This window comes from Fistularia commersonii, chromosome 1 (assembly GCF_037954325.1).
Source record: "Fistularia commersonii isolate RoL2024-O1a breed Wild chromosome 1, RoL_Fcom_v1.0, whole genome shotgun sequence".
NCBI lineage: Eukaryota > Metazoa > Chordata > Actinopteri > Syngnathiformes > Fistulariidae > Fistularia > Fistularia commersonii.
Genome location: NC_141284.1, coordinates 19617125 through 19629868, shown reverse-complemented (window position 1 = coordinate 19629868; position 12744 = coordinate 19617125). Strand labels below are relative to the sequence as shown.

General features: G+C 46.3%; 1 protein-coding gene across 1 annotated transcript; it reads left to right on the top strand.

Annotated features, from left to right (window-relative positions):
- Positions 1 to 295: 295 nt before the first annotated feature.
- Positions 296 to 10656, top strand: ivd (isovaleryl-CoA dehydrogenase). Its single transcript, XM_086153262.1, has 12 exons — positions 296 to 575; positions 1876 to 1965; positions 2121 to 2172; positions 2336 to 2505; positions 2632 to 2725; positions 6316 to 6446; positions 6570 to 6666; positions 7443 to 7536; positions 7680 to 7761; positions 7851 to 7955; positions 8054 to 8126; positions 9722 to 10656. The coding sequence occupies exons 1-12, from the start codon at positions 444 to 446 to the stop codon at positions 9853 to 9855; spliced, it is 1254 nt and encodes a 417-aa protein (XP_086009388.1). The 5' UTR covers positions 296 to 443; the 3' UTR covers positions 9856 to 10656.
- Positions 10657 to 12744: the final 2088 nt, after the last annotated feature.

Sequence of the window (12744 nt, the reverse complement as noted above, 5' to 3'; positions counted from 1 at the left end):
TTGATGATGGCATTGGTGTTCAAGGTCCAGTCCAGTTTATTGTCCAAGTGGACACCCAGGTATTTATAGGTGTCCACAATGTCCACTTGTGTAAAAGTGTAAAATCAATAACTATTTGCAGAGTTGGATTTATTTCTTGCGTGCCAATATCGACTGAATGAATGACTGAAGAGATGAAGTCAGATTTCCAGTCTGTTTGACTTTCTCCAGGGCAGTAGGGCAGCTGAAGTACCAGCTGGAGCCCTGTAGATGGCGCTAAAGAGCCCGGGTGACGGTTCCTCCGCTTGCCTTTCGAGGAAGAGGAAGAAGCGGCACTCAGAGTCTAGGTGCATCGGGAGACGGAGCTGCAGGCTGTGATCTCCTACTTTCTCCCCAGAGTAATATTATTTCAGGGGGTTCTTCTCTTCCACACCTTTAGCCTCTCTTACCAGCAGTGAAGTAAAATGTTAGCCGCCAGAAACGCACTGCGCCTCGGCTCCAGGTTGTCCATTCCGGCGGTGGCAAGGAGAGGATGCGCCGGTGCCTCCATTCCCGTGGACGACGTCGTGAACGGACTTACCGACGACCAAATACAGGTCGACTGCTAAACAACATTGAGTTCTGGTTGCTTTTCTGTTGTTTTTTCGCTGACCCTCGCAGAAGCTAGCAGGATGCATACCCGCGGGTGGACGTGGGTTTAAGGTCAAAGGAAACCTTTGTTTTGGCACATGACTTGATGACATAACGTTAGCTAACACCCTGGGTTAGCCGACCTAGCTAAGAGCTAATATCTGATGTTAGCCGAGCGAGCTAAGAGCTAATATCTGATGTTAGCCGAGCGAGCTAAGAGCTAACATCAGATGTTAGCGGACAGAGCTAAGAGCCAACATCTGATGTTAGCCGACCGAGCTAACATCTGGTGTCATTAGAAAGAAGTGAAAAAGGTCACTATACGTGGACCAGCTAAGAGTTCTTATGACGATGCTGGGGTTCGAATTACCACTGTAATCTCCCGTAAAAATCAAAATGGTGAGTTAGTCGGATTATCATGACTGTTTTCGATATATGACAGTGGATGCACTGTGAATGATAAAGAGAACCCAAGCGTATATTGGTACTTTTTGATAGTCTGGGACTCAAAGTGTCATACACTCAGTGACATGAGAGGTCAGTTGTGTTTTGGCAACGCGTGTGTTTTAGAGAGAGAGAGGCCGGACAGTAGGGTGGGAACTTCATGAAGGATCTGATTGGTTGAGATTTCCCCGCTACTCATTTGCTGAGATTTTGGCTGGCAGTCGTGGAGTGTCTTTTCGGCCTCTGAGCCCACAGGTGACTTTTGAGCTCCTTCTTAGCTCTGTGTTTTCAGGCCCAGCCATTCCCCTATCTGATTTTTGTTGTTATTCCTTTCTGCACATTTTCCATCATGGCCTCTCATGTCAATTCTCCCTGCATGATCCAAGAATATATCCTACATCCACTGTTTTCACTTTGGAACACTAGTCACAAAAGTTTAATAAACTCTGGAGAATGCATTTTGTAATCTCTGTGCAGATTCCTTAATCTGCGCATTATTCTTTTGCATTTTTGGACTCTTAATCTTGTAACTCCTTCTCTGCTGTAGTGTGAATGCAAATTCATCCATCCAGTAAATCATCCCATCACTTCTGTCACCTGCCAAGTTATAGCTTTGTCTTGTGTCCAGGACAGGGAGTTCTGCATACAATTTGTCTCTGGGCACACCTAGAAAGGGAGAATATGTTACTGATATTTGTTACTAGAAGCATGAAAACATGCCTACCTTGTTTTATCTTGTGTGTTTTAGTATTTGACTTCAACTGACGGTCCTCTTGTGTTGATTACAGCTAAATTTAAATCTGTCTTGTGTCAATTGCACAGCTGAGGGCGTCGGTTCGTAAATTCTGCGCCGAAAAACTTGCGCCTCACGCTGACGAGATTGACCGGAACAATGACTTCCCAAGAATGCGGGTGAGTTAAATTCCCTCCTTGAGGGAACAGTCTGTGTTGCAACATTCCAGATAACACACGATCATGCTGCTGTGCTGCGCTTTTTAGGAAATTTTCACTTTCAGGGTCCACTGGCTCTTGATTTATTGAAATAACCTGATTGTTGTCTTCACCAGGAGTTTTGGAAAGAAATGGGGGAAATGGGTCTTCTTGGCATCACTGCTCCAGGTAAGACATCACGGAGAGAAATATTCTTTATGTATAAACTGATGCAAAGCAGTGCTCCCCAGGATTCTACCCTATTTCTGTGACTCTTTGTCCTATCAAAGTAAAAAGTACACTTTTTTATGGCAGCTTGTATGAATAAACATGCACACTGTGTTTCTTTCAGTGGAATATGGGGGAACGGGGTTGGGTTACCTGGATCACGTCATCGTCATGGAGGAAATGTCACGGGTGTCTGCAGCCATAGCTCTCAGTTATGGGGCTCACTCCAATCTCTGTGTCAACCAAATGGTGCGCCACGCAAATGAACGACAAAAGGAGAAGTACATGGCAAAGGTTAAGACAACCTCCGTATGCTTTGTAGTCCTGTGTGTGTGTGTGTGTGTGTGTGTGTGTGTGTGTGTGTGTGTGCGTGCGCGTTGCCTGTTTTTGTTCTCATCTCTCTTTGTGTTTTGTTTCCAGTTAATGACGGGCGAGCACATTGGCGCCCTGGCTATGAGTGAGCCCAACGCCGGATCTGACGTCGTGTCCATGAAACTCAAAGCTAAAAAACAAGGTAGGATGTGGAGTGTGTTTACTCTCTCTCTGTCACTCTGTACAGTGGGTGCTAATTTTTCTCATGTTCATGTTGTATAATTATCAGTAAATAGACCTGCAGTTTCAATTGGCTGCATTTGAATAGCGCTGCAGTTCTGCTTTTTTTTCTCCAAATACTGTATTTCTTTTCAAAGAGAGGCTGGTGGCTCTTTACAGTCCAGGCTAATGCAGGTTCAACAAGTTAAAGATGGCATTCTATCCTATTGGACCAGATTTGAATCCTGTGCTAAATTGAGTATACTCTGTTGTTTATGTATTCATGTGAAGTGTTTCACATCATGTGTGCTTTTTAAAGTGAAGTATTTATTATTTTGATATTTATTTGATTATTTATTTTAAATGGCATAGGGACAGAAGAAATCAAGTTATATAATTCTTTGCAAAGTGGGCTGCCCTACTAAGGAACTGAATAATTAGCAATGAATTCTTGTCGCGGCAACTGGACTTGAATTTCTTCACTTGAGGACGGTTCACCCCTCTTCTTCAGGGGTCTTCTTAGGTTCTAATGACCTGTGGGGAGTTTCCACCTATAACTGCCAGGGTTTTGGGCGGGTCGAGGTTATGTTGGCTTGTTATGTTAATGTGATAGTAAATCGATGGAAACGAGGTCTAAGGGGGTTGCAACATTTTTCTGGATTGGAATTTGAAAAGGTAAAGCTGAACCAGGGAGTGACACCTGTTGGATTACATGAACTGAGGCTCATGAAGAAGTAACCAGGGGCTGGCTCTGGTGACATCATCACAATCTTCAATGCAAGTTGCCGCATATATCACATTCTCGATCTTATGCCGGGGTGTTTTGTCTTTGGGGTGCACCAGTTTTTGTCTCAGGGTGTTGTGGGGTTTGAAATGTGCCGGTATATGGTCTTTGTTAAACACCCATCAGAGTTTCTCCAAAACATTAGCAACATATGTTATGACAATGTTCTTTCATTTGTTGAGGTCTTCCTCCTGTTCTATGTTCCTGCGTCTGGTGGTTTCTGATATGGTGGAGGCCCAATAAGGGTAGCCACGGGATCTCAGGGCTTTCCCAATGTTTTTCTGCCTTCGGCGGTTGATGGAATGTTCTTGGCCCGGTGGTGTGGAGTTCTGATTACCCCCAGTTTGTGCTCAAGGGGGTGGTGTGAGTTGAAAAGTAAACACTGGGCGGTGTCTGTTGGTTTCCTGATGTCCAGGTTTCTGTCCTGTTGGATGTGAAGGCAGCAGTCCACGAAGAAGTCTTCTTGGACTGTTGCGTTCACACATCTTACATTGCCATAACAAGATGCCATTAACCTAGACCCGCCCAAAACACTGGCAGTTATATTCAGAAACTCCCAACAGGTCATTAGAACTGAAGAATCCTCTTGGATGAGGGGTGAAATGTTTTCAAGTGAAGTTATTCAAGTCCTGTTGTCAGTAGATTTCAACAACAATTCACAATGACTTGGATGACTGAGAACCTCTACAGACAAATTAGCAATGAAGTTATTCTAGATTTGTCCCAAAGTGTCTTCTTCCTGTTCGGCTTTTCCCTTCAGGGGTCGCCACAGCAACTCAACCTTCTCCATCTAACCCCAGTATCCTCGTCTCGCACACCAACTACCTTAATATTCTCTCTCATTACATCCATAACAACATTGACCAACACACCTTCAATTTTCTGTTTCCGACTCATAAGTCTATCTGACATTCTTTTCACATCCAGAACATTTCTAATAAACTCCTCCGTCAACATAACTCTTCCTCCATTTCTCTTCCTGTCAGCACCATGATAGTACAACTTAAAGCCTGCTCCTAGGTTTGTTGCCTTACTACCTTTCCACCTGGTCTTCTGGACACACTGTATATCCACCTTCCTTCTCTGCATCATGTCAACCAACTCTCTTCCTTTTCCTGTCATAGACCCAATATTTAAAGTCCTCACTCTCAGTCCCAGACTCTTGCCTTTCCTCTTCTCTCTCAGCTTCAGAACATGCCCTCCTCCTCTCCTTATTTGACCTACAGTAGACCAGTTGCCATCGTTACCCTGTAGGTCATCGGTACCAATGTTGGTCATTGTTAACCCGGGCCTCGACCGATCCGGCACAAGATTATTAGGTTTGATTGGCATGTTTGGTTTTGGAAAAAGTTTTACGGCAGATGCCATTCTTGACGCAACCCTCGGCATTTATCCAGGCTTGGGACCGGCTCAGGGACACACTGGCCCGTGCCGCCCTGACGCCACATTGATTTGTTCCAAAAACAATTGTCTCTCCTTGGTCACATATTTGCTGGTCACACTTAGACCAGGAAGTTTCCATTGTGTGAATTAATCCCTTTGTGTGGATACTGGTCTGTATCAAGTACACAACATGTGCCTTATCAAAGAGACCATACGCCAGGCCAGCAGGGCAGGGCGGTCTGCCAGTAGATACTGGAGGAGTGTGTGTGTGTGCACAGGTTGCTTGTGGTTCTGTCTGTTTGTGTGGCTAATGTAGCAGATGCTGACAGGTGAATGATAGATCAGTTAAAAACAGTGGTGTCTGTAACCAAAGGTGTGGTAACCGAAAAACAGTTTTGTGACCTGTCTGTTTTCCGTTTTGAATCTGTTTTATACGGGCCCACGCTAGGAACGCAAGATCAGATTAACACAAGGTACGTCTAAGCTGCCCCTTTACTATGTTCTGAAACAGCATCTAGAATAATATTCAACTGGCTTATTGCCATGGCGGCGTGGCCACTTAAGGCCATTTAAGCACCCCATAACATGAAGTAATTTAGAGTAATCGTATCATGAACAGGTAGGGATAAGTCGCTGGTTGTAAAGACTCTTTGCGGACGATGAACATTTGTGGCCGTGACTCGCCTCTATTGCAAGTCAGAGCAAGTCCAAATTCCCTACTACTTCACTATTGAACCTCCTGAATGCACTTTTCACAAACACCAAAAGCCTCACATTGAGCTGTCTCAGTAAACATATTTGTTTTTGTTTTTAATGGGGACACAGTAAAATATTTGAACAGTATGAACATTTTTTTACTCTTAAAAAAGGCAGAATTAAGTATCCCTTCTTCGGTGGGGTGCAGAGAGATGAGTGTGATGTGTCACCGTCAATGATGGGAAAGAAAAGGGTCGGCCTGATTGGCTCATGGAAAGAGGCTGGAGAAATGTAAATGTCAGATCATGTCCGGTGTAAATCTTTGAATGTCAACGACTTTCAAATGTTCTGCACGGTGTATTGAAGCTGTTGCTAGTCTGCAGGATCAGTGCAGACTGTGTGTTTAAGATGGCCAGTTTTATAACCATGACGACTAAGTTACTGCCAAGAGAGGATGCTGAATGGTTTATGCGAAGAGCAGTGTCGAGAAAGATACCCGTTGAATGCTCAGAAGTGGTTGGTTGGTTTTGTTTTCGTTTCATGCTTTTTTTAAATGTACTTAATTATTAGTGTGTACACGAAAACAAAGACTCGTAAGACAACCCGGGCGAGCTGCAGCGATACCGCGGCTTCAAACCTGATCGGCAACCACAGTCAATCAACTCGAGTGATCCTTTCAGTTCAAGTCTTTTCTTCTAATCGTTCCACAGGGGACTACTATGTCCTAAATGGCAACAAGTTCTGGATCACAAATGGCCCAGATGCCGACGTCCTCATCGTGTATGCAAAGACGAACCCAGAGGCCCATCAAAGAGGAATCACCGCCTTTATTGTTGAAAAGGTAAGTCCAGCTAGTGTGGGATGCAGTTCTCCTGTGTCCGGTTTCACATACGTTCTGGCTTTCACGCAGCCATTTGTTCCCTCCTAGTGAGCCCTATCTGTCATGGTCTTGGTTGTCCTGCAGGGGATGCCAGGATTCTCCACAGCTCAGAAGCTCGACAAACTTGGCATGAGGGGATCCAACACTTGTGAGCTGATCTTTGAAGACTGCAAAGTCCCAGGTGTGTTTCTGAACTGCACGCCGTCTCAGAGGTTCGGTCGACGAAAATTATAGCTAGTCCTCCTCGTCCAGAGACAGTTGAGCTAAACTCTTCATGACGACGGGTTAAGGAATGGATCGCTGGCCCAGTCACCTCTTAAACGGCGCTGGAAGACCCGAGGATCCACCCCTCCTCTCCATGTCGATCTTCGGGTCTCGAAGTTCTCAAAGTGGTAGCAAAAGTGAACAAAAGCTCAGAACTTTATTGTAAAAAGGGAGGCAAGAAATGGGTCTGCTAGAAAGTCCACTGTGTCATTAACCCCCCCCCCCCCCTTCCCCAGTCCAGCCTCGCTGCCAAGTCCAATTACAATCCCTCAAGTACTTTTTCCTTCATCCTGTTTAAAGGTTAACTGCAAAACGTTATACAGTATAAACGGCAAATAAAATATGACCGTACTTCACTTATCACAGCAGGAAATATTCAGCTATGGGTTTATGGTATGAATCGCCGATGTTTATGTCTTATTCAATACAACACAGAAGTCAGTTTGTGAAAAACGATCCTATGCGGAGGAAGCCTCAGGATAAGTCAGGAGATACTTCGTGTTCACCTCTCTCCCGCTCTCTTGTCCAAACATGGTCACTTCTGTCGCCGATGGATTGAAAATGTCTTAGCGGCTACCTAACAAGACTTCAGTCTCTTGGTGTCAAAATGTGAAAGTCCAAAATCTCCGAGTCGGTAATATGCTTTGTACATGTCAGCTGTTCACCGGCTATTGTCTTTCCCGCTGGTTCCAGAGGAGAACATCCTGGGTCCACTCAACAAAGGTGTGTACGTGATGATGAGCGGTCTGGACCTGGAGAGGCTGGTTTTGGCATCCGGACCCCTCGGGTAAGTTCATATCACAACATGAATTTGCCTTTTTAGAGGCTGTAATGTTTGTCACCGCCGGTATCTCAACCACGCACACACAGCATCCTACTCGGAGATCCGTATTCTTCTGCAGCCTCTAACATGCAGCCATTACTTCTCAGTATTATGCAAGCTGTTCTGGACCACGCTGTCCCCTACCTACATGTCAGGGAAGCTTTCGGACAGAAAATCGGACACTTCCAGGTTCGACCCTCGGGGTTGGGGTTACACATTTTCAGAAGGCGGGATGATGAGCGTTCCATGAACGTGTTTTCTGTCGGTCTGGTTGACAGCTAATGCAGGGCAAGATGGCAGACATGTACACCAGGCTGAGCTCCTGCCGACAGTACTTGTACAATGTTGCCCGGGCGTGTGACAAGGGCCACTTCAACGCCATGGTCAGCTGTTCATCCACTGTGACGTAATCACTGTATTCAAGATACTCCAATCGTTCTGAAATCCACGGGGTGACTCTTGCTCTGTGCTTCTGTTGCAGGACTGCGCCGGAGTAATTCTATACTGCGCCGAAAATGCCACTCAGGTGGCTTTGGATGGCATTCAGTGTTTGGGTAAGTGGCCAGACTCCCATTGAAGGAAGCAGCCGTATAAGGTTTCTATTAGAAAATGGTTTCCCTTCTGGGAAAAAAAACAGCAATAGCCGATCAAACATGGATTAGAAAGTGATGGAACCGTTTGCCGATCTGAGAGCCAGGGTGGGTGTTTGGGTTGGTATCAGAAGCTTAGGGCTTCGCTCTGCCACAGGACAGGGATTCCACAGGTGCAGGATGTAAACACAAATGGAAGGTTAACTAATATAATGCCATGTTTTCGGAATAAGGCATTTGAATAGGCAGAATACTTTGTGGCGTAGGCTTTTTTTGAATTTCTAGTCTTACATTGAAAGTAATCTGTTGTTCAGTCCCCTTTCATAGACAGCATTATTAGCAAGGTGTGCTGCTCAAGAAGTGCCAGATCCACTGGGAGGCTGTAATTTGAATCCATTTCTCCCAGGGCACAGAGTGCTGAGGCGGCAGTGAAACAAACACACACACACACACACACACACACACACACACACACACACACACACACACACACACACACACACACACACATACACACTCACACTCTCTCTCTCTCTCTCTCTCTCTCTCTGTCTATCTCTCTCTCTCTGTGCATGCGTGCATGCATTACACAAGTCAATTTGATGATGTTGAATAGCCAGTGAGTTACAGGTCATGACAGTAGAGGCGGCTGTGCAAGCAGAAGTCACTGTGCGGTGGACCTCGGAGATGCGCAATGGGTTTCAGTGTTATAAGCAGCCGCTTCAACACATACCCTTTCTTGGAAGTGCTGTGGAGAACTTCTAGTACCCGACTCTAATGATAGTGGAGATATTATAGTTCCCTGCTTGTGTCACTATTATGCCTCTCCTTCATTTCAAAGTGAAATGACACCCTGACACTGAGTCAGCAGGCATCAGACTGGCATTGAAACAGCAGCCCTCTGGAACCAGTCTGCTGTTCGTTCTTCATGGTTACACTTTGTGTGACTGACATGTTTTCACATCTGTCACCTAAATGCTCCGGGATCACATCATGTAATTTCAAGAACTAATAAAGTAAACAATTAGTTGCATTATTAAACAGAATATCCCAGCGAGCTCAGTCACATTAGAAGGCCTAAGAAACAACTCAAAGGGACGATTACAGGAAACTGTCCTCGGTGAAGACCATCTTTACGTCATCTCGCCAGAATCAAGAACATTCTGGAGGAGAAAGGTGTGAAAAATATCTATCGCCAAGACATGAGCTTTACTCCTCTTCCCAAGTGATGCCAAAGTCACTGCTGGATGTCTCATCCAGCTCAGGTCCAAGATCTGCTGTCTTTCAGTCGGATCAGCTTCTGTCTGGACTCGGTGGCTCACTGACCTCAAATGTGATGCATGGAGTTTGGTTCATGCTGAATTTCCTCACTTCGTGTGTTCGCGTTTTGTGACGTGGAAGCACAAAAATTAAACCTTGACTTTCTTATCCTCCGTTGCTTCCCCCCCTCGGGCTTCTAATTGCTCTCTCCCGATGTTCTGCGCTGCCGTCCGGATTGTACGTTCGGTGTGTTGAAGTGTAACTGATCCTGGGATGGCTTCTGTCGCCCCTGTCAACAGGTGGTAACGGCTACATCAACGACTACCCCACCGGCAGATTTCTGCGTGACACAAAGCTGTATGAAATCGGAGCGGGCACCAGCGAAATACGCCGCCTGATTATCGGGCGAGGCTTCAACACCATGTTCAAATAGGCTCTGCAGAGAAGGACCGTCATTAGAGACTGAGTGGGCGTTTTGCTGTGAACCACCATAACCGGGGCCTTACTTCGTACCAGTTCGTGCTGCTGATAAGACGCTTTAACACGCCAGAATCCGTCACTCTGGCTTTTTCACTCCTGTCCCCATGGAACCACCTTGTAGAGTGAAGAGGAGACCATTAAATAGTGATGTAGTTTTCTGAAGACCTTCAGTGTACTTGTTTTCGTGCCAGTAATCTCCCTAACAAAACCCGTAAAATCAGTACATTTCACTCTGACGTCCGTGTTCGGAGAACTTTCCACTGCCTCTGCACCAGATGAAGAAAATGTACTTCACGCTTTGATGAACACTTATCTTTTTGTGGACACTCCCAAACCTGTGGGTTTAATAACTGAATGTCTCATTTAGCATAGGACTGTTAAAGCAAGAAAAGAACACGATGGTTCCCTCAATTTCCAGAACAACAAGCTACTTGCCTGAGCTACAAAATGGGTTTGGGGAACCTCTGGATTCAGGGAACACTGCTGTTACTGAATCCAAACTCAAGGGTGTCGAGTAGTTGTCATCTCTGCAGTAAGTCATAACGGTACTTTGGTTACTTCAGTTTGTCATGTCTTCTGTCTAAAAGCACTCTGAATATGGAAAATGTGTTTAAGTGGCACAGGATGGCGACTAAACACTCGTCCGACTTCTCTGTAAATGAGTCCCCCTCCCTTTTATTCTTCCGATCTTTGAGAAGACAGATGTACAGTATATATAACATGCTGCTGCAATAATAAAAAAAAAACTTTTTCAGCTCCTGAAGTCTTCTTTTCAAACGGAGTCACCTTTTATTTAAGTGAGATGTTCTTTGAGACTGCATTTTTTTTCCCCCGAGGTAATGGGTATGACTGAATTGAACCACAGTGGAGAGAAGATGCCTGAGAAAACATGATTGAGGGAAGTTTCGCCCCAACATCCTTTGGTGAGGTCATGTTAGGTAGGTACTTTAATCCCGGCAAGTTCACTGAGGTGGAGACAGCGTGCGGTAAATGCGAGTAGAAAAACGCCGTCGAAGACAGGTATCGCTTTTAATGTGTGACAGTGACATCTTCCCATGTCTCCATACTCCTTAAAGAACCGGCCTCCCCTCAACATGGTTACCATACTGATCTGCTTGAGGATCGACCCATGAAGGAGACAAGACTTGTCACATCTCCATGAATGCAAGAGCCATCTTTCCCCCGGCCGATTGAATCCCAAGCGTTTCGATTCAGCCGCTTGAATCTTTGGCCCTTCTGCCTTCCTCTCCTTTTCCTGAGGAAACCAAGTGGATTTGCTGCCATATCAACCTCGCATCCTTTGGATCCTGGACATGAACACGGGCAGAACTTTACACCGGGCAAACATGGTTCCTTATATAAGCAGATCGGCGTCTGAGCAAGCCTCTGAGCCACAGCAGATGGGATTGTTCTCAGCTCTGCAGGTATTTAAAGGTGAACGTTGTCTTGGCAATCCACAGGCACGGAGGCACGTCGCCGTGATCACGAGTCACCAGGCTGAATGTATGCGATTTGACTCTTCCTATTTCCGCCGGAGCCGTTCGACCAGTCAATACAGGAAAAGATGTGCAGCAGAAGAACACGAGGCCTCCCGCACCATCCAAGCGTGTGTCAGGGAAAAGCCAATAACCTGCTGCAGAACCCGAACCTTTTAAGATGACAGACCGTCAGCTTATTGCCTGACTCAGCCCGACTGGCGTGCGGTGGAGTGTTTGGTCCGACTCGGATCGAGCGTCACACTCCCCGCCCGGCGTGGCCACATGGGTGAGAGGATTAACGGCGCTGGGTCTCGTGTGAGGGTGGAACCTCCATCCCCGGGAGAGACGTCAGCGTTTCAACAAAACCGGAAGATATACCGGTGTTTTATGTGAGGAGGAAGCGTCCGTAATCCCATCTGACACCTTCACACCTTAGGTGGACCTGAAGGTCAAAACCACAGTACAGAAATATTTCCTAATATAGAAAACTTGGCGATACACCATGTTTCAAAAGACAGTCCAACATTTTTTAAGAGCAATAAGATTCAGCGCGTCATCGGGGTAAAGCTCTCCTGCCCCACCCTTTTCCAAAATCTGAGAATGTCTGGAATATCTGCAATGCTTTCTGTGAAAACTCTTTAAATTTCACAGAAAGACGTTTGCGAGATGCTGATGCATCCATGGAGGCTCCTGTGGCCACAGGATTCTCAAACATCGAGATGTTTTAGATGACTTTTAGAGAACGCAAGAGAGGCTGTAATCACTGCAGACATGGTTTCAGAACAGGATTTTTGTTGAGAGATGGGGGATCTCCATCGGCTTCCTGTGACACAGCAGTGGAAAGACACTACCGTGATGTCTCTGGAAAGTCAGAGAGGTGGAGGGGCTGCGGCCTCCTCACAGAAAGGCCCCCTGTGGAAATACAACCGGGGACCTTCTCGCTGTGCGGAGGAAACACCGCTGCGCCACCATGTGTGGAAATAATCCCGCTGAAATCAATAATAACCCCGTAGCAAAATATCAAGGTAACACAATGAGCTGTCCTAAAAGCAGCTTTGAAGAACGTCCTGATCGTCGCCTCGAAAGTCCCCGCAGGAGACGAGCGGCCAATCGGGCGGTGATCCCGGCAGGCCGCCTGCCGCTGATCTGTTGACGGGGTCTTAACTCCTCGGTGATTCACCGATCAGCTGCGGAGCGTTCAAGTTGAAGCTTCCGGAAACTGGAAACCACCGCGACGATCCGAGGCCGGGGATTATCCGCTCCGGTTCTGAGGCTCCGGTAACAACCCTGGCGACAGAATTCTGGACGGGATGAGGCAGCCCTGCCGCTTCGTAACTTGATCCCGCCCGCTCAGCTCCAGCAGC